This window comes from Phyllobates terribilis, unplaced genomic scaffold (genome assembly GCF_046119375.1).
Source record: "Phyllobates terribilis strain yellow unplaced genomic scaffold, ASM4611937v1 Scaffold_4__5_contigs__length_816908805, whole genome shotgun sequence".
Lineage (NCBI taxonomy): Eukaryota > Metazoa > Chordata > Amphibia > Anura > Dendrobatidae > Phyllobates > Phyllobates terribilis.
Window position 1 is genome coordinate 725283082 of NW_027362764.1, and position 27219 is coordinate 725310300.

Consider the following 27219-nt stretch of genomic DNA (forward strand, 5'->3'; position numbering starts at 1 on the left):
CCGGAAATGGTTTTCACTTCACAGGTGTGCCCTGTCAGGTTTAATAACTGGGATTTCTTGCCTTATAAATGGGGTTGGGACCATCAGTTGTGTTGTGCAGAAGTCTGGTGGATACACAGCTAATAGTCCTACTGAATAGACTGTTAGAATTTGTATTATGGCAAGAAAAAAGCAGCTAAGTAAAGAAAAACGAGTGGCCATCATTACTTTAAGAAATGAAGGTCAGTCAGTGCGAAAAATTGGGCAAACTTTGAAAGTGTCCCCAAGCGCAGTTGCAAAAACCATCAAGTTCTACAAAGAAACTGGCTCACATGAGGACCGCCCCAGGAAAGGAAGACCAAGAGTCACCTCTGCTTCTGAGGATAAGTTTATCCGAGTCACCAGCCTCAGAAATCGCAGGTTAACAGCAGCTCAGATTAGAGACCAGGTCTATGCCACACAGAGTTCTAGCAGCAGACACATCTCTTCAACAACTGTTAAGAGGAGACTTTGTGCAGCAGGCCTTCATGGTAAAATAGCTGCTAGGAAACCACTGCTAAGGACAGGCAACAAGCAGAAGAGACTTGTTTGGGCTAAAGAACACAAGGAATGGACATTAGACCAGTGGAAATCTGTGCTTTGGTCTGATGAGTCCAAATTTGAGATGTTTGGTTCCAACCACCGTGTCTTTGTGCGACGCAGAAAAGGTGAACGGATGGACTCTACATGCCTGGTTCCCACCGTGAAGCATGGAAGAGGAGGTGTGATGGTGTGGGGGTGCTTTGCTGGTGACACTGTTGGGGATTTATTCAAAATTGAAGGCATACTGAACCAGCATGGCTACCACAGCATCTTGCAGCGGCATGCTATTCCATCCGGTTTGCGTTTAGTTGGACCATCATTTATTTTTCAACAGGACAATGACCCCAAACACACCTCCAGGCTGTGTAAGGGCTATTTGACCAAGAAGGAGAGTGATGGGGTGCTACGTCAGATGACCTGGCCTCCACAGTCATCAGACCTGAATCCAATCAAGATGGTTTGGGGTGAGCTGGACCGCAGAGTGAAGGCAAAAGGGCCAACAAGTGCTAAGCATCTCTGGGAACTCCTTCAAGATTGTTGGAAGACCATTTCCGGTGACTACCTCTTGAAGCTCATCAAGAGAATGCCAAGAGTGTGCAAAGCAGTCATCAAAGCAAAAGGTGGCTACTTTGAAGAACCTAGAATATAAGACATATTTTCAGTTGTTTCACACTTTTTTGTTAAGTATATAATTCCACATGTGTTAATTCATAGTTTTGATGCCTTCAGTGTAAATGTACAATTTTCACAGTCATGAAAATACAGAAAAATCTTTAAATGAGAAGGTGTGTCCAAACTTTTGGTCTGTACTGTGCACGCACGCACGCACGCACGCACGCACGCACGCACGCACGCACACACACACACACACACACACACACACACACACACACACACACACACACATTCACACATACATACACAGAATATGGGTACGTTCACACAAATGTTTGTTAACCCATTTTTTTTATTTATTTTGCACCTTCATTAAAATTTACTCTCATTTTCCGCCTGTTTGTTTGGCTTTTTTTTTTTTTATGTTCGCCTTTAGGGACCACGGGAGTTAGGGTCTCCAGATGTGTTCTGCTGATTCATCAATTGTGACTTTTTAAAAAAAAACACAAAACAAAGCCTTGCACTTTTTTTGATTTAATGTACTCCACTGCTCCTCCTGGCGTGATTTTATGTAGGGCTGATTTTTTTTTTTTTTTTTAGCAACATTTGTGACATTTTATCGAAACATGCAAAACCAAAAAAGTTATAGACAAAACGAAAGAGCAAAAACATCAATGAATAGCATAAAATAAAGAACAGTTACTTAAAAAAATGCAAATGATGATTCCGGGCCTATGTTCACTTGCAAAAAAATTACGGCATTCGCTAATCTTATTGGATTTATGCATGTAAGTTGCAGCCAGCCCCTACACCTGTCCACCAACATAACTGACCTGACTTTTACAACAATCGACTGAACTTCGCCTCTTTTCAGAATTTCTCTCTGTTTAAGGCAATGTTCATATTTACACTAGATTTTTGGTTTCGTCATAGGGACTGGTACCTGGAAATAACAGCAGTGCCAGACGTCAGTTTTCCATAATTTTATAGACCCTGATTGATGCTTGTGTCATTATTTTACAGGTGAAATACACTCAGGGTGGACTTGAAAACCTCGAAATGGCCAGGAAATATTTCTCCCAGTCTCTGAAGCTGAACAACCATAATATGAGAGCTTTATTTGGCCTTTATATAGTAAGTGAATAGGATACGCTGATGAATTGTTAGCGGGTCTGAGCCTTCTAGATAACTCTTATTTCCTTTATTCCAAGAATGTCAAACTCAAACACACAGAGGACCAAAATGAAAAACTTGAAAAAAGTCACAGGCCAACCAGTATACAGAATAATGGCCCCGCATAGTCCTCCATACAGAATAATGGCCCCGCATAGTCCTCCATACAGAATAATGGCCCCTCATAGTCCTCCATACAGAATAATGGCCCCACATAGTCCTCCATACAGTATAATGGCCCCACATAGTCCTCCATACAGAATAATGGCCCCGCATAGTCCTCCATACAGAATAATGGCCCCGCATAGTCCTCCATACAGAATAATGGCCCCTCATAGTCCTCCATACAGAATAATGGCCCCACATAGTCCTCCATACAGTATAATGGGCCCCACATAGTCCTCCATACAGTATAATGGCCCCACATAGTCCTCCATACAGTATAATGGGCCCCACATAGTCCTCCATACAGTATAATGGCCCCACATAGTCCTCCATACAGAATAATGGCCCCTCATAGTCCTCCATACAGAATAATGGCCCCACATAGTCCTCCATACAGAATAATGGCCCCGCATAGTCCTCCATACAGAATAATGGCCCCTCATAGTCCTCCATACAGAATAATGGCCCCACATAGTCCTCCATACAGTATAATGGGCCCCACATAGTCCTCCATACAGTATAATGGCCCCACATAGTCCTCCATACAGAATAATGGCCCCACATAGTCCTCCATACAGAATAATGGGCCCCACATAGTCCTCCATACAGTATAATGGCCCCACATAGTCCTCCATACAGTATAATGGCCCCACATAGTCCTCCATACAGAATAATGGCCCCACATAGTCCTCCATACAGAATAATGGCCCCACATAGTCCTCCATACAGAATAATGGCCCCACATAGTCCTCCATACAGTATAATGGCCCCGCATAGTCCTCCATACAGAATAATGGCCCCGCATAGTCCTCCATACAGAATAATGGCCCCGCATAGTCCTCCATACAGAATAATGGCCCCGCATAGTCCTCCATACAGTATAATGGGCCCCACATAGTCCTCCATGCAGAATAATGGCTCCACATAGTCCTCCATACAGAATAATGGCCCCGCATAGTCCTCCATACAGAATAATGGCCCCGCATAGTCCTCCATACAGAATAATGGCCCCGCATAGTCCTCCATACAGAATAATGGCCCCGCATAGTCCTCCATACAGAATAATGGCCCCGCATAGTCCTCCATACAGAATAATGGTCCCGCATAGTCCGCCATACAAAATAATGGGCCCCACATAGTCCTCCATACAGAATAATAGCCATTATTCTGTATGCAGGACTATGTGGGGCCATTATACTGTATGGAGGACTATGTGGGGCCATTATACTGTATGCAGGACTATGTGGGGGCCCATTATACTGTATGGAGAACTATGTGGGGGCCCATTATACTGTATAGAGGACTATGTGGGGCCGATTATACTGCATGGAGGACTATGTAGGGGCCCATTACACTGTATGGAGGACTATGTGGGGGCCCGTTATACTGTATAGAGGACTATATTGGGCCCATTATACTGTATGAACTATGTGGGGCCCATTATACTGCATCGAGGACTATGTAGGCCCATTATACTGTATACTGGTTGGCCCGTGACTTTGTCCAATTTTTTAATTTTGTCCCTCTGTGTTTGAGTTTCACATCCCTCCTGTGGATAGAGCAATGATAGCACTGCTCGTCCATGACATCGACACTAGGAGATATTGACCGGATTGTACCTTGTGTTCATGAAGGTTCAAATCATAAAATACAAACGCCCGTCATCGCTTGCAAGTGCAAAATGACCTCCCTTGTCTCGTTGTAGTCATCACTCCACATCGCAGCTAATCCCAAGGCCAGTGCAAAAACGAAGAAGGACAATGTGAAATTTGCTACGTGGGCAGCTAATCAAATCAAAAAAGCTTACCAGGTACATCATCCGCTGTATTCATTATTGTCATTGCATGAGTTTACATACTATTCTGACTTTCTAAGTGCACTTTGCCGTTGAACAATTTTGGTATTTTGGTTAGTAAATAGGAAAAGTTTATTGGGGATGTCTGATGAACAGGAGATGCATTATATGGGGAAAAGCACTTGACTGCTGAGGCCAGTAATTGGCCCACATGAAGAATAATGTCTGTGCAGGACTTGTGAGGACCACCAGTGTACCACTACACCTAGTGTCGGACTGGGATTCCAAGGGCCCACCGGTAACATTAACTCTAGGGGGCATGTTGTTCTGCAACATGCAAATATTACCTGACCCTCATTCACAAATTTATATATATTTCTCCATATTGGTGAGCTGGGTAGTTTGTTAGATAAATGATGAGACGCTGCTTTTGTCTGTACATAGTGAATCAAGTGTATTGTGCCAACTACTGCTCATATAGAGGGTGGTGGCCTACCGGTGGATTTGCCTCTTCTCTCACCTGCCAGTCCGAGCCTGACTAGACCATGTACAGAGTTGCAACGTCCCGGCTCCATACACTGTCTACTCCCAGCCAATAGCTGATCCTTGCAGTTCGGTGTCAAGTCCTCCATCTGATGTGGATGATTGAACATAAGGAGAGGCAATCAATCTCATCTTGGTTGACTCCATGCTGCCTGCAAATAGAGTGTATTGTCCCCCCTTACCCTGTTAAGGGAGGGCAATAACCCTTCACGGTTGACCAAGTGAGTGTCAAATTATTATGTTGATTGCAATCCACAGAAAACCAAACGTAAACAATGTTCTGTATTGGGAGGACTCAAAGAATCTCTGATCCCGTTTATTTTGCTTAGCATTTTATATTGTTTTGAGTATATCAAATAGCCAATTAACTCTACAGCCATACTACAATACTATAGGCTAACTGATGTTAGTACAATTATTACGGAAAACACATATATGGTCATATTATCATTGTTAGTTTGAAGCACTATGGAAATTTTACAAGGTCGAACCTGGCCTAAACAAGTTAGATAACAGAGTGTCTGACAAAATGTTCTCTTGAGAAAAAGTTAGTGTGAAAGAAGTTCTATGGGAAGAGAAAGAAAGAATGTATGTTATGCAAGGAGTGATAATAACATGATTTTAAACCGAGCAGACAAAATGGAGTTGCTCTAGCATGAGTATCAATATGTCCTCTACAACCCTTATTACATACATCATTGTGATGACGGTATACTACCAGCTCCCCCATATAATCATTATGGTGGTGGTATATTGGCCTCATTGCTTTATATGACGCACGTCCAACACTGGTCGTTCCTACTTCGGAGAAGCGCCTGCTGTTTTACATTCTTGGTCAGCGGTTTCGCCTGCTTTAATACAAGGGAACTGTTGGCTGCGAGACGCCGTATATTATTACTTAGACTTCACTTTAATAAGATCCCATTCACTTTTTATTTTTCCAGCCGAACACTTTTTTTTTTTTTTTTTTTTGGACAGGTTATTGAATTTTAATACGCCCGAGCCATGTTTATAATTGTAGATGTGGCGGAGCTGCGATCATTTTGGTGTAACCACTTCAGGTTGCTCCCCGTGATTAATGTAGACAGACTAATTGCTTGTCAGGGAAAATGACCTCCGTCAGCTGGTTGTAAGCCGGTGATTGGAATTGTGTTTGACATCTACAATATATAAGAATTCTTCGAGAGCGACTTGTCCAAGTACAGCTAAATCCCTGCGGGCCGACCTTACTTGAATCTCGGATTTTGCCGGTTCTAATATAAATATTGTTTTTGCGCATTGTCTTTTTAATCAGCGTGTGGATCTTTTGGCGTTAAGATGCCATCTTTTTACACTCCTCAACATTCCTTCTTGCTATTGCAATTTCAAAGTCGTGAAATTATGGAAATCATAAATGCAAATGACGAAAAAATGGAAACAAGACTTTTCAAACATCTCAATTTATTCAGTATCACGTATGAGCGTCACCTACAGAAATCTCCGCACTTACAGCCTTGGCTGCTATCATTGAGTTTATTAATGGTTGTCTGAGTTGTTTTGCCACTGAATGCACTTGGGGAAATCATCAAGATCCGCTGCTGGCAGCTCCTTTGCAATTGATGACCATAAATGTCCCAGATGTGTTCAATGTAAAAGAAGTCTGTAGATGCTACTGCCATGGTAGTACGTTTAGACCATGTGTGGCCTGAAAAACTGATCCTGGGACATGTGCATGTACCTTCTTGAAACTTCATGGCAATGCCCATGTGGTCTTGAGACCAATCTCTGGTTATCATTGCATCTAAGGCAAAAGCAAGACTCATTGGTGAAGGGGATAGACCTCCCTTCCAGCCTCCATTGCCGTCTTGCTCTGCACCATGAAGGCCTTCTGAGATCAGTGTCGTAAGGTCAATAGAATACCTTTAGCTGTGTACGTCTGGCTCGTAGCCCAATGCCATGCAGACGCCTTCTGGTGGTTTGTGTAGACATTGTTGGATGCATTAGGCTCGGGATGGGACGTGTAATTTCACTTGTAGGACAGAATGGATCACTACGATCCATTCTTAGTCTTGTCAGATTCAATGTGGGCAACGCTGTGAAGAGCCCTTTATTAGGGAATGTGACAATGGTCCTTCTCCTGGGATTATGGTGTGGGGTGGCATAATTCATGGTAGCCAGAACCCTCTACTCTTCATTCTAGATACACTAACAGCTCAGCGTTACATTGATTTGGTTGTTAAACCATTGGTGCGGCCATTCCTCCAAAGTGACCCTGGAACTGGTTTTCAACATGGCAACCGGCCTGTGTGGCCTAAACATGCTACCATGGCTGCAGCATCTCTGGACTTGTCTGCCATTAAGCAAACCTGGGACGTCATTGGTCAGCAATTACAAAGAAGCTGCCAGCAGTGGATCTTGATGATTTGCCCAAGTGCATTCAGCGTTGCAGGACTTTCCTCAGACAACCATGAATTACCTCATTGATAGCAGCCAAGGCTGTAAGTGCGGGGATTTCTGCATGCGGCGCTCATTTTCCACACTGAATAAATTGAGATGTTTTGAAAATTATCTCCCCGAAAGCAAAATACAACTGGAGTCAGGTATTGCATCATGGCTACATTTAAGTGAAAGAGGCTGAGGTGCAGTACCACACATGAACTGTAGTCAGGGGTGGCACTGGTTCAGGAAGAAAACAGCCATGTTTTGCTAATTGTATATACCCCCTTGAAGTCTGGTCTTAGCTACTACAACTTCCACTCTTTTAGGAAAGCTTTCTGTTACATTTTGCAACATGTGTGCAGGGATTTGTGGATTTTCAGCAAATAGGACATTAATTTAGTTGACGATGAGATTATATTACAACACTGCACTTTTTATTCCACAGTTGACCCTCCGCAGGTACACAAGGCAAGTATACTGTACCCCATACAATAAGTTGTAGGGTTCACGGCTCTGGAAGGACACATGGAGAAGGTGACATGCTCCAATACGTTGGCCGGGGACTTTGTCGTTCCATCCGACGCCAGTCTTTTGCTTGGTACACTTTTTTCAGTTCCACAATCCAGTTACCTTTAGAATTATTAAAATACGAAGCTTCGTCGCACAGCTGATCCTCAAGTCACAAGAACCAAGATCAAGCAGGCAAATCGGAAGTCTATTCCATTGGAGTTCAGCTCTATCCGCTTCATTAGGCACTGAGCTGCAGTACCGCAGAATGGCCACTACACTGTGTATGGAGCAGTGCTATCCCAACATCCAGCCATCGCGGGAGATGAAAACAGCTGACCCTTGGGGTCGAGAACTGTCCGGCCCCCATTGATGACCTGTCCTAAGGACCTGGAATCACCTCATCACTACCCTCTAAAGTGTAGTGGTTTCCTGCTGTTTCTAATAGTTTTTATTCCTGTAGGCTATATATTGTGCATAGAACCTATTCTTGGATGCCTGGAAAAGTCTCATTTTATTGTTGAAGACATTAGATCATGGCAGTAAGAATCTCATAGCCAATGAGTTGTTTTTTTTTTCTTCACCAAAAACAGCGCCACCCCTGTTCATGGGCCGAGTTTGGCATTACACCTTTCAATTAGGCTGCAGTAATACTCGGCCATCAGCACTTTTTTGTTGTTGTTTGTTTCTATTCTCGCACAATCCCCTTTAAGATCAGCATTTCTTTAGTTAACTAACATTTTTTATATTTTTTAGCATTTTTTTTTTTTATATTTATACAGCACTCAGAAATCCAACCTAATTTCTTCAAACGTCCCAGCGATTTTATCAAAAGATTCCCAGGAATTACGGCTGCTTTTTGTATCAAAGCGGTTTCTGGAAGGAATTGAAGCTCCCGTGGCAGCAGATTAGGAGCGTTCCTGTTTGCCTGGGAATGGAAGGCGAGCGTCAGAAGAAAAGACGTTCTGTTCTCCTTCAGGCCGGGCGTGCTCGAGTTTATCAGCCAGCAGAGTGGAAATAAAGAGTAACCCGTGTCACTGGACAAAGCCTTTTATCTGAGCCGGCGGCGGCGGCTGTGGGAGTGTTGTAGGTGCATTACACCTAGAGCATTCAGCGCAGACACATCGGATACCGCCAGGCGGCCGCTGCTCGGAATAAAACAGAAACTCAATCTCTGCTACTCTAACAAACCCTCTGTGGTAGTTGTTCTGGCAATAACCGGAAGTAAGTGATGTATGGGGTGGAACAGCAGCCCCCGTACATTGCCGAGTACTGTGAATGTGAGATAAAGCGCGGTACTCTGCAACAGCCACCAAGCAATGAGCAGTTTTCAAATGACCGATGGGGTTGTCGGACCCCCATTGGTCTCATATTGATGATCTATCCAATAGCCATCAATTGTTAAGGAAGTATTCCTATCTCCATCAATATATAGTAGGTATAATAAGAATAATATTATCAAATACCTTCAATTAGAAATTTAGTATAGTTCTTCAGATTCGCTATATCACTTACCCCATGTGCAGGGCATTGCAGTAGCTTAGATATCCATGGTCACGACCACTGAGATCTGTCTAATTGTCACTAAATGCGTGTCGTAACCATGGATACCTAAGCTACTGCAATGCCCTGCACATGGGGTAAGCGACATAGTGAATCAGAAGAACTATACTACATTTTTAAAGTGTTTGCTGATATTATTATTACACCTACTACATATTGGGATAAGACCCCTTTAAGTCTTCAACGACCTGGTTAAGAGAGTTTACTGCAGCAGGAGCCTCGGCCTGGTCTGCAGATAGACAGAATAACTATTTTAGGATCATGCATAAAAAAAGGTTGTTGCCCTGATTGTTTTAGTCTGTCAAGTATATTTCTCGGCAGTAACCATTAAGCAGTGTACGGGGGCTGTTGTCTTCCTCCAGAGATGTTACTTGGCTCCAGCTTCGGACAGCTGATCAGTAGGGGTGCCAGGTGTCGGACTCCCACTGGTCTCATATTGATAGGTTATAACTTGTCAACCCCTTTAAGACAATTGACTGCAGCAGGAGCCTCTCCCATCTGTCCTGTGTGCAGACTGCTTTAGGATCATGTCAGTATCCAAGGTGTAACGTTTCTGCTTGCGGAGAGTGACATGTTAAGCATGTCAAGGTGAGGAGACCTTTAAGCTGCAATGCTCCTCTGGGAAATATGCAAACTGAAACCCCTTTAAGACAATTGACTTCAGCAGGAGCCTCTCCCATCTGTCCTGTGTGCAGACTGCTTTAGGATCATGTCAGTATCCCAAGGTGTAACGTTTCTGCTTGCGGAGAGTGACATGTTAAGCATGTCAAGGTGAGGAGACCTTTAAGCCGCAATGCTCCTCTGGGAAATATGCAAACTGTCTTTTCAGAGAAGAGAAAAGACAATTTGCAGGATCATGGCAGAAAAGTTATAGACTAATAAACAATTAGACTTGCCTTAAGAGGGGCTGCTGCTCCGTCTTTTAGTTCTGGCCTCAGACGGAGCAGTTTTCAGCTAACCGGTGGGGTGCCGGCTGTCACTTGACTGCAGCAGAAGCTTCTCCACTTTCCAATTGGATAAAATACCAGATGTGTTAAATGTTGCAGACTAATAAACAATGAGGGCAAATCTGTTTCATGTTTCATTTAATGATTTATTTGAAGAGTATTTCTTTAACCATCATTTGCATTCATGATACCATCTTTAGTGGGTTTTTTTGTATATGACATCCTTTGGGTGTAGGCGTGCTCTCCAGATTAGGGCCACTCAGACCTAATTCAGACGGCTGTGATTTTTCTTCTATATAAAAACAAGGGCTGATGTTCATCAACATTAGGTCGGTGACAGTTTTTACCAGATTTTCGCGGGTAAAGTAAGGCTTCTGCTATTCATTGGATTAATCAGGAACAGCGCGTGGATTGTACACTGAGGCCATTTGAGTGCTATCTGTGATATTCACGGGCGCATATACTTGTATGGGTAATTTTCATTTGTGACTCTGATGAATAAAACAGGCATTTCTCCGGGCCTTTTTTTTCACTCTGTCTGAAATAAAACAAGGATATGGGAGCACCCACATAGACTATAAAGGGTGTCCGTGAAAAACACAGAACACATATGTGACTCATCAACGTCTGAATGAGGCCTAAAGACTGATTATGCTTTTCCTCACTTCATCTATTAGTGAAGAGTCTCTGTAAAAGGGAATCTGTCACCAGCTTTTTGTCCGCTAATCTGAAAGCAGCATAATTTAGAGACAGAGACCCTGATTCCAGTGATGTATCACTTACTGAGCTGCTTACTGTTATTTTAATAATCTCCTGCTGATAAAATATCACTAGAGGACTAGTAAACCTGCTGCCATGTAGTCCTCCATATTAATGAGCTCTGTAAAAACCTGCCTCCACCTCTGATTGGCAGCTTTCTGCCTATGCACAGTGTACACAGAAAACTGCCAATCAGTGTTGGGGGTGGGGTTATGCAGAGCTCATTGATATGGAGGACTACACGGCAGCATGTTTCCTAGTCTTCTAGTGGTAATCTGCTCACAAAACGGATTTTATCAAAACTACACCAAGCAGCCCAGTAAGTGATACATCGCTGGAATCAGGGTCTCTACCCCTACATCATGCTGCTCTTAGATGGAGTATGTGGTTTATATTTTTTTTTTTGCATTTGTCTCTAGAGGACAACTCAGTCATCTCAGTGAGGAACGATGGATTTCTTGAGGTCATATTGTAGTAAAGGGGAGTTTTTACCAGTTTCCACAAAATAGATTGTAGCTGGCAAATGGTGGCGGTCCAACCCCGGATCATGACTGATCGCCAGAATACCCTGTCTGAATGGAGCAGTGTTAGAGCCTTTGGGACGGCCGGAGATAACCCTGCGCTGTACTTCATCTCTACCATGAACTTCAGGGAAATTGAACACTTGATGCCAGATGCCACCACAAATTACTGCTAATAGGTGGCAGTCACATCCCTGGGATCAACTAATCCAACAAAATAGGGTTGTCTAATGCAAATAAAGGGGTTTCCAGTTGCAAAAGTGATGGCGTACGACCGGGATCTACCCTCATTTGCTATTCGATCAAAAAAATGCAGCTTTTGAATCATTGCTTATATATGTAGGAAAGCTAGAAGTAGGAGACAGATGGAAGGCCATACAACTGCAGGATCAGGCCACACGGGGCTTGTTTGTCTGCTGCTGTGGAGACACAAAACTGGAGATGCAAAATAATTCTAGTTTGTGAAGTTGCTTCATTTTTGATGCATTAGAAAAATTTACAAAACATGTTGCAAAGATTGATCATATCGCTTTAAAGGGTTATCTGGGACTTTGGTGACATTTTTTGTATGGGGCTTAGAACTTACTAGCTAACTACTTGCCTATTCTGGCTCAGATTGGTCATAGACAGGTCATGCCACCGATTCTCCTGCTTCTGGTGATGTCACATTGACAGAGCAGCTTCTTCTCTTCCTGTCTGCTCTGTAGACAGGGCATCTCTACCCATGTCACAATTTTGGGTAGCGGGGAGCCGGCTGTCAATCAGTATGACATCGGCAGAGCAGACCCGGCAGAGATTGTCACTGTGACGCGGAGTCACTTCTCACGGACAAGCCGTGAGCCAGGGTAATCAAGGAGTCCAAGGTCAAGAGCCAGGAGAGTACGTCAAGGGAAGAGACAAATGTGTAGTCAGGTCACAATCCAAAGTCAGAGTGCATCAAGGCAAAATGGGTAGTCAATAGGTAAATCCAGGGTCCGGCAACAAAAGATCAGAATGTCTGAATTCAGAGCACAAAGCACAGAGAGCACACCACACTGAGCTGAAAGCTACGACTGACAGCTTAGTCAAATAGCTGGGTAATCACTAAGAACTGAGAACACCTGAAGGAAGCTCAGCTCCTTCCAGTCTCAGATTGGACGGCCGAGCTGTCAATCAAAATACCGACAGCTCAGCACACAACCGAATGGCTGAGCAGTCAGTCACTGCGTCCCAGGCACACTGAGCAGTGGCGTCATGACAGTTGTTGGATACAACCGGTAGGTACGACTTACCTGTAAGTTCTTGGCTCCATACAAAATGAACCAAAGTCCCGGATAACCCCTTTAAAGGCACTACAAAAATTTCAAAAATCTTGTATAGTCAGTGCATTTACATTTGAGAGATGATTTACAACCAGAATTTACGCAGAACCTAGTAGCGCACATACAAAGCCGCCAGGAATTAATCAAACTCCTGCTGTACAATTACAAGAGAAGACCTAAAGTGTTGCCAGAACCGAAACCAAATCTCGCAATCCAATAAAACGAGATACGTGTTATAGCCAAGAAAGGAAACAAATACCGGCAGTATAATAAAGTGCGATCCGTGGTGTAACCAGGACATGGGACCGAGCAGATGCTTTTCCGTACGCTCGTCCAATTCTTACATTATTAAGTGATGGTGAAGACATCCGCGATACTTACCTTATCAGGCAGCGAGCGTGTAATAAACGAGAAAAGCTGTTCCCGGCCAGTGATTGATCAGGTTGCGTAGCTAAAGGTCAGAAACAGGTTACCGGCAACTCCCTGCTCCTCGGTGGAACTGTTTCTTGATCACATAATCCTTCCACACACATCTTACCAGACTTTACTAAATGAATGTAAGTTCAGGGGGGGGGCCTCATAAATCACAGCTGTAATATTCAGCCTCTCCAAAAAGAAACCATTATATTGAGAATTTATTAAGTGTTTAAATGTTCACATTAGACCCAAGAAACTTTTTTTTCCCCCCTCTACCAAAAGCAAATTGCACAAGTGTTCTCTAGAGAAATTGGCACTTTATTGCCGGTGTATTGCAAATACGCCTTTCACTGACAAAAGCCAGCTTTTTACCTGCTTTAATATGGGCAGTGTAATCCGGCCGATGAGGGATGGAGGCTGTCAGGGCTGTTAGAAAACTCATTTTAAAAGCAGCATGAAGCACTCAGCAGCTCCTCCATTCAAAGGGCTTCAGTCAACTCACAGAGCTGCCTGGCGGTGTAATTATAGGAAGATATAATTGGCCGGACTTAATTTCTTCCTGAGTAAATGCTCCGGAGTGGAAATTAAACCTTAGTTTAATGGTATTCTGGACTGTTAATCTTTCTTAGCGCTGCCGAGCTATCCAGTAGAAGACAATGGCTGCTCTTTGGACTCTTTTTCTCTTGCGTAGGTTGGGAAGCAAGTTAAGTTTCAGGCCATTATTGTTGGCTGTTTCTACATTTATTGGGTGGAAATATGTTTTTAAAAAAGTTTTTTTTTTTTTAAACAAGATGTTAGCTTTCTTGCTACTTTTATTTTGGGTAGTGGTGTTCACTACTATGGGTCTACATTCAGCCGTCCTCCTGTGATGATGTCTATTGTTTGAGACATTCTATCAATGCCCGTTTCTGGTAAGCGGCATTTACTCTGAAAGATGATGGTGTACAAGCGTTCTTATTTATGTTCAGTAATACAGCGCCATTAATTCCGTAGCGCTTTACAGATATCACTTTCCCCATTGTGGCTCATAATCTAGATTCCCTATCAGTATGTCTTTGGAGTGCAGGAGGAAATCCATTCAAACATGGGTAACATACAAATGCCCTTGGTTGGGTTTGAACTCATGATCCCATCGCTATAAAGCAAAAATGCTAAACTATTGAGCCACTGTGCTTAAGAAGTAGTAGGGTGGTACGCGGCTTTTCCTGCGCCGCTGGCAATGTCCCACAAAAGGTTTCGAGAGATCTGTAAGGATAAAAAGGTTTTATTACATGGTGTAAAATCTACGCGTTTCGAGGTTATCCAACCTCTTCTTCAGGATGCAACCACTTGTGGTTGTATCCTGAAGAAGAGGTTGAATAACTTTGAACCACATGTGGTTCAAGGTGATACAACCACATGTGGTTCGAGGTTATTCAACCTCTTTCTTCAGGATACAACCACATGTGGTTCGAGGTTATACAACCTCTTTCTTCAGGATACAACTACATGTGGTTGTATCCTGAAGAAAGAGGTTGTATAACCTCGAACCACATGTGGTTGTATCCTGAAGAAAGAGGTTGTATAACCGCGAACCACATGTAGTTGTATCTTGAAGAAGGGGTTGGATAACCTCGAACCACATGTAGTTGTATCCTGAAGAAGAGTTTGGATAACTTTGAAACGCGTAGATCTTACATCACAGAATAAAATTGTTTTTATCCTTTTTGATCTCTTGAATCCTTTTGTGGTACATTGCCAGCAATGCAGGAAAAGCCACCTATGTCCTTGAAACTACCTTCTGGTCTGTGACCCGCGGTTGCAGCAGCTGTTATACATGTGTAAATTGTTGCAATTGCAACAATACAAGGGGAGCAAACGCCCCCTGTTTTTCTATCCTTTTATTATGGATAAAAACCTATTTACGCTATTTACAGCCTCATTGCAACCATGTTTAAGAAAGCTCATTCACGATCATCTTTCAGTGTAAACAGGCTGCTGGTGAACGAGCAAAATGTGTAGTGCAAAAGATCATTGTTCTCGGCAGCGCATCGTCTTGTGTAAACAGGACTCACACTGCCGAGAGCAATTGCAGCTTATGCGCGTTGAGCGATCTATTACAGATCTCTCTGTGCGCATCGTTAACTTTGGTCTACCAGGCTATTAATTGATCTGTAATCAGTAAATATTTAATGCTGCAAAATCGTGCACTGTAAATGGACCTTAACCTTTCAAACTGAACTTTGTTACATGTCTTGGAAATTTATGAATAAATTGGATCACAGATTGTTACCGTCACCCTTGTTTTATTAAAGTCCTAGAAGCTTTGCCATTGGTTCCAGTATTTGTAGTATATTGGGAAGAGTATCAGGTTTAATGTGAACTAGAAGACTTGTAGAGATAGTGACCTGGACCGGGTTGCGGTCGCGCTGTATCTGTAAATCCTAGCGGTCAGTCTCAGTAAGTGAACTCTTACCTCTTCCATTGCGCCTGTATCACACAAGACAATATAGCGGATAACCTGAAACTTTACAGAAAAAAATAAAAACATTTTTTATTGGAGATCAGTATTATCATCCTAAGTACCAGCAAAATGTCTGAATGTTGAGGTCCCACAAGTGGTTCTCATAAAAATCGCTTCATTGAGAGCTCTTGCTAAGTCTGTGTAAATGTAACGTAATAATGTATAATGTGAATTAAAGGGGTTGTCCACTACATTTTCACTGATGACCTATCCTCAGAATAGGTCTTCAATGTCTGATCAACCGGGGTCCGACACCCGGCACCCCCACCGATCAGCTGTTCTCAGTGTCGGCAGCGGTACGTTTTGAATAGGAGACGGATGTGCGGTATTCTGCCACGGGAGAAGAAGACGGAGCAGCTCCACAATCAGATAGTTCTGGCCGCCGACACCGAGAGCAGCTGATCTGCGGGGGTGCCCTTCGTCGGTCCCTGACCGATCAGACAATGATGACCTATTTTTCATCAATGAAAAAGTAGTGGACAACCTCTTAAAGTAACAATTCTCCTTGTTCTCAGCTTGCAGGTCGGAATTTGACGGACTCGCAGATGTCTCTAAAAGCAGTAGAAAACATGCTGGAAACTTTACAGATTACACAGTCCTAAAATCTCAGTGCTGCCACCTGATGAGACGCTCCATTAACCCATCTTCAGAGCATAGTGCGCCCACTGGCTGTACGGAGTGGAAGCAGACTGTTTCATACAGTCGGTCTGCTCATCAAGACCCGGCGAGCTTGCTGCAACTTGAAGATCTACATTAGTCTCTTTTTTTTCTTTCCTTTTTTTTTTCTTCTCTCCTTGATTTTACTAAAGATGATGAACAGACTGTATGTTTAAAAGGCCTTTTAAAAATGGCTATGAAAAACAAAACCATTTTGGGACGGCATTATGTATCCATATTTCGTGGTCCGAATACAGACTGCGATTTAAGGACCAGCTGGGGGTCTCCTGAAACAAATTTGACAGCTTCATATGCACGTATGAGGCTGTAGAGTTCAGGTCAGGAGATCCCCTGCCAGTCCGTTGGATCATGAAACATAACTATGTGAATCCAGCCTTACGAAGAACTTTCATCTTCATTCTTCGTACAGCAGTGCTATGAAGAGGGTGGGGGCATCAATTTATTATTTTAAAGAAGTTTTCATGAATCACAAAATAATAGTTTTATTTAATGTTCACAATTATGATAAAATTTTGCTTGCACCCCCAATAGTGAGTTTAGTTACTGCTTTATTTTGCCAATATTCACGTGCTCTATTGTGCTTGGTTTACTCACGACATACAGATAGGTACTTCATTTCTTTTTGCACCTGTCCTACCTTTTGATTAAACTGACACGCTAGGTGTACTAAAAATGGCTAATTTAGACATTCTCATTCTAAAAATCTATGGTGTGATAAATGTGAGGTCACATGCTAAACCTGTCACCATAAACAATCTACAAAACTTCATAGGGCTAGACTGGTTCAGTCTCCCTTAAGTTGTCCATTGCTAAACCCATATCAAAGTAGGCCATGGTGGTACTAAAACCCCCGTCTCACATAGCGAGATCGCTGCTGTGTCACGGTTTTGGTGACGCAACAGCGACCTCACCAGCGATGTCGCTATGTGTGACACTTTGCAACGATCAGGCCCCTGCTGTGAGGTCGCTGATCGCTGCAAAGTGTCCTGGACCATTTTTTGGTCGTTGGTCTCCCGCTGGTCAGCACACATCGCTGTGTGTGACCAGCGGGAGCAGCGATCAGGCTGGTAACTATGGTAAACATCGGGTTACTAGGGGCACACGCGCACCTAGTAACCCGTTGTTTATCATGGTTACGAGCCTGCTAAAGTGAGCGGTAACCTCCCGCTCACTGTAGCAGAGTGGTAACCATGATAAACAACGGGTTACTAGGAGCGCGTGTGCCCCTAGTAACCTGATGTTTACCATGGTTACCAGCCTGCTCCTGCTTCAGCAGGCTGGTAACCAGGAGCAGGACATCGTGGAAAGATTCTTTCCACGATGTCGCTGCTCCCCTGATCGTTGGTGAGCCTGCCTGTTTGACAGCTCACCAGTGACCACATAGCGACGCAGCAACGATCCCTGACAGGTCGTATCGTTGTCGGGATCCTTAAGACTAAGCATGGAGAACAGAAAGAGAACTATCTAAAGGGGTTGAGAACTCAAATTGTTCAACTATGTCAACAATCTCAAGTTTACCCATCCATCTCCAGAGATCTTGATGTTCTTTTGTCTGCGGTGCGCAGCATAATCTAGAAGTTTACAACTCATGGCACTGTAGCTACTCTCTGAACAGCAGAGAAAAAATAATGCAAAGTTGCAACGCAGGATAATCTGGATGGTGGATAAGCAGTCCCATCAAGTTCCAAAGAAATTCAAGCTGTCCTGTATGCCCTGAGCCTGGGTGCATCAGTGTCAGTGCGAACTATCTGTTGACATTTGAATGAAGTGAAACACTATGGCAGGAAACCCAGGAGGACTGCATTGCTGACACAGAGACATAAAAAGCTAGACTGCAGTTTGCCAAACTGTACGTGAATACGCCAAAATCTCTCTGAGAAATCATCTTCTGGACAGGTGAGATCAAGATAGAGCTTTTTAGTAAAGCATATCATTCTACGGTTTACCAAAAACTGAATGAGGCCTACAAAGAAAAGAACTCCGTACCTACAGTCAAATATGGTGGAGGTTCAAAGATGGTTTATTTGGGGTGTTTTGTTGCCTCTGGCACTTGGTGCCTTGACCGTGTGCAAGGCATCATGAAATCTGAAAATTACCAAATGATTTTGGGTCGCAATGTAATGCCCAGTGTCAGAAAGCTGGGTTTGCGTCCTAGGTCATGTGACTTCCAGCAGGACAATGACTCCAAACATACTTCAAGAAGCATCAAGAAATGGATGGAAACAAAGTGTTGGAGAGTTCTGAAGTGGCAGCAACGAGTCCAGATCTAAATCCCATTGAACATTGAGAGATCTTAAAATTGCTGTTGGGAGAAGGCACCTTCACATATGAGAGACCTGGAGCAGTTTGCAAAAGAAGAGTGGTCCAAAATTCCAGTTGAGAGGAGTAAGAAGCTTGTTGATGGTTATAAGGAGCGATTGATTGCAGTTATTTATTCCAAAGGGTGTGCAACCAAATATTAAGTTGAGGGTGCCAACAATTTTGTCCGGTTCATTATTGGGTTTTGTGTGAAATTATGTCCAATTGCAGTTTTTTTGTTGTTTTGTTCCAATACACATAAAGGAAATAACCATGTGTATAACAAAACGTGTCATTGCAATAAATTTTGTGGGAGAAATACTTCATTTTCTGGAATAATTTCAAGGATGCCAACACTTTCGGCCATGACTGTATACTTACTGATAAACAGCCACTTCTCCGTACTGCTACAAAAGGCCTGCACCGTTTATCCTGCTCTTCTTTTTCTTCAGGGTTGACAAGTGCAACTAATTATCAGCAGTCACATTCTGTATGCATAGGAAGAGACCTGTCACTCAAAGGATTTGGGGCATGGAGAAGTGTCCAGGGGTCGGCCTTTTGGACTAGTCTCTCATGCAACCCTGTCTCTGGCCAGATTTAAATTTGAAATGATACAGCCAATATCTGAAGCATGCTGCCGAGACACGTTCCCTTTAACAAAGAAGAGCCAAGTTAGGTTTAAGTCAATATGATGGTCAACTACTTTTTTTTTGTGTGTTTGTTAGCTACTCTGCACCTGAGCCAGGAATGAAGAATTACAACTTATCATTTATTAATCCTTATCTCATCATCCGTCTTTCTCCTGGGCAGGCTGTACTACTTATTTAAGGTACTTCCATTACTGCTTAGTAATCGTGGTAGCGATGTACTTGTATTGTGGCCAAAATAAAGCCATTTGCTTTTCCATTTCCTTGTGTAGGGAGGGAGAGGTATTTTGGTATGTAATGGAAGATTTTGTGAGGATTGACTCTACACCTGTCACAAGCGCATTAAACCCAGATAGGGGATGACAATCTAGAGATGATAAATGCTACAAGCCGGTCAGAGTTCAGATATTCGCAGTTTATGATGTTACTATCTGACGGTAAAATCTTGGCTGATTTCTCATCCACATGAAAGACCTGGGGAAAAAGACACCACGTTGGGTTCTAGAATCTGTAAGGTGTGTGTTTTTTTTTTTTTATCTTGTGCTATTGGGTTCACAAGGGAAAAAAGGTTTAAAGAAGCACTGCACCCATCAAAGTTTTTCTTAATATATTGCAGTCATCATATTACACACATGGTCAAAATTGTTGGTACCCCTCTTTTTAATGAAAGAAAAACCCATTAATTAAATCCAAAAATTAAACTCATGAAATAGGCCTGGACAGAAATGATGGTACCCCTGAAACTAATGTGACAAAAGGGACATGTTAAATCAAGTTGTGTCAACTAGTTAGCAGCATAGGTGTCTACGATCTTGTAATCAGTCAGTGGGCCTGTATATATGGCTACAGATACTCACTGTGCTGTTTGGTGACATGGTGTGTACCACACTCAACATGGACCAGATGAAGCAAAGGAAAGAGTTGTCTCAGGAGATTAGAAAGAAAATTATAGACAAGCAAGGTAAAGGTTATAAGACCATCTCCAAGCAGCTTGATGTTCCTGTAACTACAGTTGCACATATTATTCAGAAATTTAAGATCCATGGGACTGTAGCCAACCTCCCAGGACGTGGCCGCAGATGGAAAATTGCTGACAAATCAAAGAGACGGATAATACGAATGGTAACAAAAGAGCCCACATCATCTCTATGTTCACAGACGGAAAGATGAAGCATATCAAGAAAAGAACACTGTCCCTACTGTGAAACATGGAGGAGGCTCTGTTGTGTTCTGTGGCTGCTTTGCTGCATCTGGCACAGGGTGTCTTGAATCTGTGCAGGGTACAAGACTATCAAGGGATTCTAGAGAGAAATGTGCTGCCCAGTGTCAGAAAGCTTGGTCTCAGTCATGGGTCTTGCAACAGGATAATGACCCAAAACACACAGCTAAAAACACCCAAGAATGGCAAAGAGGAAAACCTTGGACTATTCTGAAGTGGTCTTCTATGAGCCCTGACCTAAATCCTATTGAGCATCTTTGGAAAGAGCTGAAACATGCTGTCTGGAAAAGGCAACCTTCAAACAAGAGACAACTGAAGCGGTTTGCTCATGAGGAGTGGGCCAAAATACCTGTCGAGCGGTGCAGAAGTCTCATTGACAGTTACAGGAATCGTTTGATTGCAGTGATTGCCTCAAAAGGTTGTTCAACAAAATATTAAGAAGAACCATCATTTCTGTCCAGGCCTATTTCATGGGTTTAATTTTTTTTTTAATTCTGTGGAAGCAGGGTTGAAAAGCAATGACTGGCTTTCATTTGTTCATTTTCATAGATTTTTAATTTATTACTTTTGTCAGATTCAAGTTATTTCTGTGACCATTGTTGGTTTTTCTTTCAATAAACGAGGGGTACCAACAATTTTGACCACGTGTGTATATAGCACTGTGTACTTACAATTGCTCATTTTGCCTTTCTACCAAGATAATAATTCTCTTTTCTCTGCTCTATGTAGAAAAAGGAAATTTCTTGTCCCTGCAGTTCCTCTCTTCAACTCCTGACCCAGCAGCTCCCTCTTCCCCCTGCCAGGGACTTTTGCAGTGACTGATGACTCAGACAGAGAAAATTGACCTCCTGTTTCTACATAGAGCTTAGAAGGATTCCTCTAATTAGTTTTTCCTAATGGAAAAGAAAAGAATTAGCTGGGTAGAAAGGCAAAATGAGCAATTAAGTACACAGTGGTATATGCTCAAAAAAAAATAAAGGGAACACTTAAACAACAGAATATAACTCCAAGGAAATCAAACTGTCCACTTAGGAAGCAACACTGATTGACAATCAATTTCACATTCTGTTGTGCAAATGGAATAGACAATAGATGATTTGGCAATTATCAAGACACACTCAATAAAGGAGTGGTTCTGCAGGTGGGGACCACGGACCACATCTCAGTACCAATGCTTTCTGGCTGATGTTTTGGTCACTTTTGAATGTTGGTTGTGCTTTCACACTCGTGGTAGCATGAGATGGACTCTACAACTCACAGAAGTTGCTCAGGTAGTGTTGTTCATCCAGGATGGCACATCAATGCGAGTTGTGGCAAGAAGGTTTGCTGTGTCTGTCAGCGTAGTGTCCAGAGGCTGGAGGTGCTACCAGGAGACATGGAGGGGGCCGTAGGAGGGCAGCAACCCAGCAGCAGGACCGCTACCTCCGCCTTTGTGCAAGGAGGAACAGGAGCAGCACTGCCAGAGCCCTGCAAAATGACCTCCAGTAGGCCACAAATGTGCATGTGTCTGCACAAACGGTTAGAAACTGACTCCATGAGGGTGGTATGAGGGCTCGACGTCCACAGATGGGGGTTGTGCTCACAGCCTAACACCGTGCAGGACGCTTGGCATTTGCCACAGAACACCAGGATTGGCAAAGTCGCCACTGACGCCTTGTGCTCTTCACAGATGAAAGCAGGTTCACACTGAGCACATGTGACAGACGTGACAGAGTCTGGAGACACTGTGCAGGACAATCCCAGACCTCGTGGCTGGAGTGTGTCAGCCATTCCTGCAAGATGAAGGCATTGAAGCTATGGACTGGCCCGCCCGTTCCCCAGACCTGAATCCGATTGAGCACATTTGGGACATCATGTCTCGCTCCATCCACCAACGTCACATTGCACCACAGACTGTCCAGGAGTTGGCGGATGCTTTAGTCCAGGTCTGGGAGGAGATCCCACAGGAGACCATCCGCAACCTCATCAGGAGCATGCCCAGGCATTGTAGGGAGGTCATACAGGCACGTGGAGGCCACACACAATACTCACCCTCATCAGGAGCATGCCCAGGCATTGTAGGGAGGTCATACAGGCACGTGGAGGCCACACACAATACTGAGCCTCATTTTGACTTGTTTTAAGGACATTACATCAAAGTTGGATCAGCCTGTAGTGTGTTTTTCCACTTTAATTTTGGGGGTGACTCCAAATCCAGACCTCCATTGGTTAATAAATTTGATTTCCATTGATGATTTTTGTGTGATTTTGTTGTCAGCACATTCAACATTTTACAGAACAAAGTATTCAATGAGAATATTTCATTCATTCAGATCTAGGATGTGTTATTTGAGTGTTCCCTTTATTTTTTTGAGCAGTGTAATATGATTGCAATATATTAAGGATAAAACTTTTGATGGGAGTGCTTCTTTAAGTACAATTACTTAGTAGTAGTATATATAGTGTAAAGAAAGGGCATTTATAGGAAAGCTCAATTTTTCCCTAATTATGATGGTAGGTAATAACACCCATGATATAAAGCCTAGTATTTTATTGCCCCCGTTACATTCATGATTTTATGGAGTTCCTATGTAGTGAGGGAAGTCTTCTATCAGCCCTCACCATCAAGTAGTAAACTGAATAGGATCACTCACAACTGTGTCATGCCCTGGAGGAGGGTTTCTACATCAGCGGACTGTCTTAAAGGGGTTAACCACTACTTGGACAACCCTTTTTCAATCCCTATGTTTCCCCCTTGTAAAATACAACTTATACTCCGTTCTGGCAGTGTCAGGACTTGGTCTTCCAGGGATCCCGTGAGAAAGCAGCAGCTCTCATTTCCTCCGAAAGTATATGATACGTCCAAAGGCGTGTAGAGTAAAGCCAGCACTGCATGGGCGCATGGATCAAGTGACATAACAATGTTACGCAATCCCCGGTGGAGCCAGTGCTGAACACGGCTGGTACAGCACTGGCGGTGAGTAGAAGTGTTATTATTTTAGGGGACGCATAGGGATTGCTAAGTGATTTTTAGAGTATTGGACAACCCCTTTAAAATAACTTCCGTGCTCCAAGGAAGCTGAAGTACTTTTTGGGAACTGCTTCTATAAAATACCAGTTTTCTGTACTTCATATTGCTAATAAATTAAAAAGGGAAAATATTTTTAGATTCATGTTTGTATACAATCAGTTTGCAGTGTGTTCGTCACTGATCTTTGTTACTATTCTCGTTAAACCTACTTTCTCTGACCTGCTTGTTTATGTAGCTGCAAGCTCTGAGCTCACTGGGTGTTTCCTGTGAATCTGCGCTTCCTCCTCCTCCTTTCTCTTAATGTTCTAGTTCAAACCTCCTCTTTTCTTTTCTGACACTGACAATACTATAGCTGGGATTTCTGGGAGAAGATGCTGGTCAGAATTCACAGGGGTGAATACCATGCTGTGAGAAATCTCTATCTCATTCTGATCACAGATTCCTCAGCAGTGCTCAGGAAGAGTGAGAAAAAGTTTGTCATTGTACAGGGTGGGCCATTTATATGGATACACCTAAATAAAATGGGAATGGTTGATGATATCAACTTCCTGTTTGTGGAACATTAGTATATGGAAGGGGGAAAACTTTTCCAGATGGGTGGTGACCATGGTGGCCATTTTGAAGTTGGCCATTTTGGATCCAACTTTATTTTTTTCAATGGGAAGAGGGTCATGTGACACATGAAAATCATTGAGAATTTCATAAGAAAACAATGATGTGCTTGGATTTAACATAACTTTATACTTTCATGAGTTATTTACAAGTTTCTCTTTGTTTACGGCCATTGACATGTCGCCGAGGTTAACACGTGAGGAGCAGATAGAAATTGTGCTGATGCCTGGTGAACGCAGTACCCGGGTCATTGCAACAGATTTCAATGCAAGACACCCTACGAGACCAGCCATCTCCCATGCTACAGTTAGCAAACCGCTTGCCAAATTTCATGAAACATGTTCAGTGTTGGATTTGCCAAAATGTGGACACAAGAAAACTGTCACTAATGAAGAAACATCAGTGGCTGTCCTAGCTTCATTCAGCAAGAGCCCACAGCGTAGCACTCACCGCATGTCACTGGAGAGTGGCATCAGTGGAACATCCCTTTGGCGGATATTAGCTACTCACAAATGGCACCCTTACAAAATCCAGCTGCTGCAGCATCTCGATGAGTATGACCCAGATTGGCGCACTGAAATTGCAGAATGGGCAAAACAAAAATTGGAACAGGACCGTCAGTTTACACAAAACATTATGTTCAGTGATGAGGCAAACTTTTTTGTGAATGGTGAAGTTAACAAACAAAACCACACACACACACACTGGTTGCCTATGAAATGGAAGCTGAAGAAGTGTTAGTTGTAATCCAGCACACCTCTGCAGCTGAGCTGACAGCACTGTGAGAGGAGAGCTGCAGATGTGTTTGTAATGAGACAAATCTCAACTCTGCTGTACTGTGTTAAAAGTAATCACACACAGCTCTGCAGTGAGATTAGCAGAGGTGACGTTCAGTCATTACATGTTTCACACTGGTAGCTCCCTCTTTCATTTATAATAAGCTCTGGAGGCAGATTCTCGGGGAGATCGATGTCCAGCCCATAGATCTTAACAGTTGAGCAGTGGCTACTTCATCTGGTGGAACAGGGCTCGGGGTGCTTCTCTGCCACCTCGTGGTGCAGTCAGTGGTAGGATCCTTACTTACTGATACTTCTGGCACACCCACAGGCTGCATCATAAATATCTAATGTATGAACGCCCCATAGAAATGTTCTTCCATGCACACCCCTGGATTCTATGTTTACATACCGCATGTGAGACTTTCGGTCTTTTTTGGCTTTTTATGTCATTTTTATGCTGATTTATCCCCTGTTCAAAGCTGTTAAATACTATAGAACGAAACACAACGCAAAATGATATTGTGTGATAAAAACTACCTACCACAAAGATATAACAGCTAAATCTAAGGTCAGGACCAGATGTTTCTGCACAAAACCAAGGTCTCTAGAAACCTTTCAATCTGTGCTTCAGCATCAGGCATCTAGATTATCAGCAACATCTGCTAGAATAATCCGTATCTTTTAACCACACGTCTCCACTGCCCTAGGTGTAAAGGTAGATTTAATAGGCTTCAAAGGGAACATAAAGCGCAGAATTTCTCCTCCACGTAAACACGATTTACGGCCATCTTAGTATTCTCCAATCCCATTGCATCAAGTGGGATATTAAAGTGGTCTCTTGCAGGTTCAATGGAACAGCGGTGGAAGGGTAGACACATTATGAAATCGGATACGTCGCACCAAACCTTCTGCGCTTCACATAAATACCTTTTTAAAGTCACTATTTAAAGAGCAGCTCTCCTTGGAGAGAGGCGCAGCCTGGCTATGGAGGCAGAAGTGCTTGCACTCAGCATATTTAGCTATGACACGGAGTAGCATCGCTCTATTGATTATCTGTTTTCAGTGACGGACAGATGTGAAAAGAGCCTAGCAGCCCAGATCTGTTTACGGTGTAGCGGCCATTCACAGGTACTTCAACTCAGCTCCTATTCACTTCGATAGGAGCTGAGCTGCAGCACTTGAGAACTGCCCATACAATGAATGTAGCTGTACTGTTCGGCTTGATTTGCTGTTTAAATGTGCTTGAAGAAAACAGCAGATCAATGAGGATACTGGGTAAGCCCCTGCTTAAGATATGCCCAACTTTTTTAGGAAATTTGAGACAAACCCTTTGAGTTCTGTATGAGACAAACCAGAGCAATGATCTGTATTTGTGAACTTGGAGAGGTTCAAGTTACACAATGTTGTTAACCGTTTTCTATATTGCTTTAGTTTTCAAGACCTGCTTACTTATAGAGCAGCATGTTTTTGAGCCTAGTGGGCATTCCCTGTGAAGCTTACCAAGAAAGTGGGAGTAAGGTACATGGCTGGATTTATAAAAAAAAACACAAAAATAATGCCATGGCAAAAATTCAAGTGTAGCCTCCTCAATAGGAAATTAGTTATGCAAATAACTACACAAGGGCTCACTTTCAGTGGGTGACTTAATACCTATACAGTAGATTCCTCTTCCAGCTTTTGATGAGAAGTGAAGTTGAAGTTTTTTTTCCCATAATGCACCTGTTGGTTTATCTCACTAAATTAGAATATCATCAAAAAGTTAATTTATTTCAGTTCTTCAATACAAAAAGTGAAACTCATATATAGTCATTACAAACAGAGTGATCGATTTCAAGTGTTTATTTCTGTTGTGTTTTCATTGGCTGTAAACCATCATCATCAACATTAAAAGTCATTATCTCAGTAAATTAAAATAATTAAGAGAATACACCTGCAAAGGCTTCCTAAGCATTTAAAAAGGTCCCTTAGTCTGTTTCAGTAGGCTCCACAATCATGGGGAAGATTGATAACTTGACAGATGTCCAGAAGACAGTCATTGACACACTGTTAGGATAGGCTACAAGCACAAAGGAAAGACAGGAGATCTGTCCCTACAATAGAACTAAGCTAGATCCCTACGATGTAACGGGGAACCTGATCCTGCGATCAGACCTGCTAAAGTCCTCAGCTAGTCTGAACGAAGACCTAT

The 27219-nt window shown here is 42.9% G+C and overlaps 1 protein-coding gene across 2 annotated transcripts in view; it reads left to right on the plus strand.

Moving 5' to 3' along the window:
* Window positions 1-16994, plus strand: part of EMC2 (ER membrane protein complex subunit 2) — an 85567-nt gene extending 68573 nt beyond the window's left edge. Inside the window, exons 10-12 of one of the 2 annotated variants that reach the window (XM_073679770.1) lie at window positions 2200-2310; window positions 4220-4324; window positions 16304-16994. In XM_073679770.1, coding sequence (XP_073535871.1) covers window positions 2200-2310; window positions 4220-4324; window positions 16304-16390 — 303 coding nt within the window. In that variant the 3' untranslated portion in view covers window positions 16391-16994. Of the gene's footprint in view, window positions 1-2199; window positions 2311-4219; window positions 4325-7715; window positions 7788-16303 lie in introns of those variants that run through there. The other variant, XM_073679771.1, reaches the window with a different exon arrangement.
* The last annotated feature ends 10225 nt before the right edge of the window (window positions 16995-27219 follow it).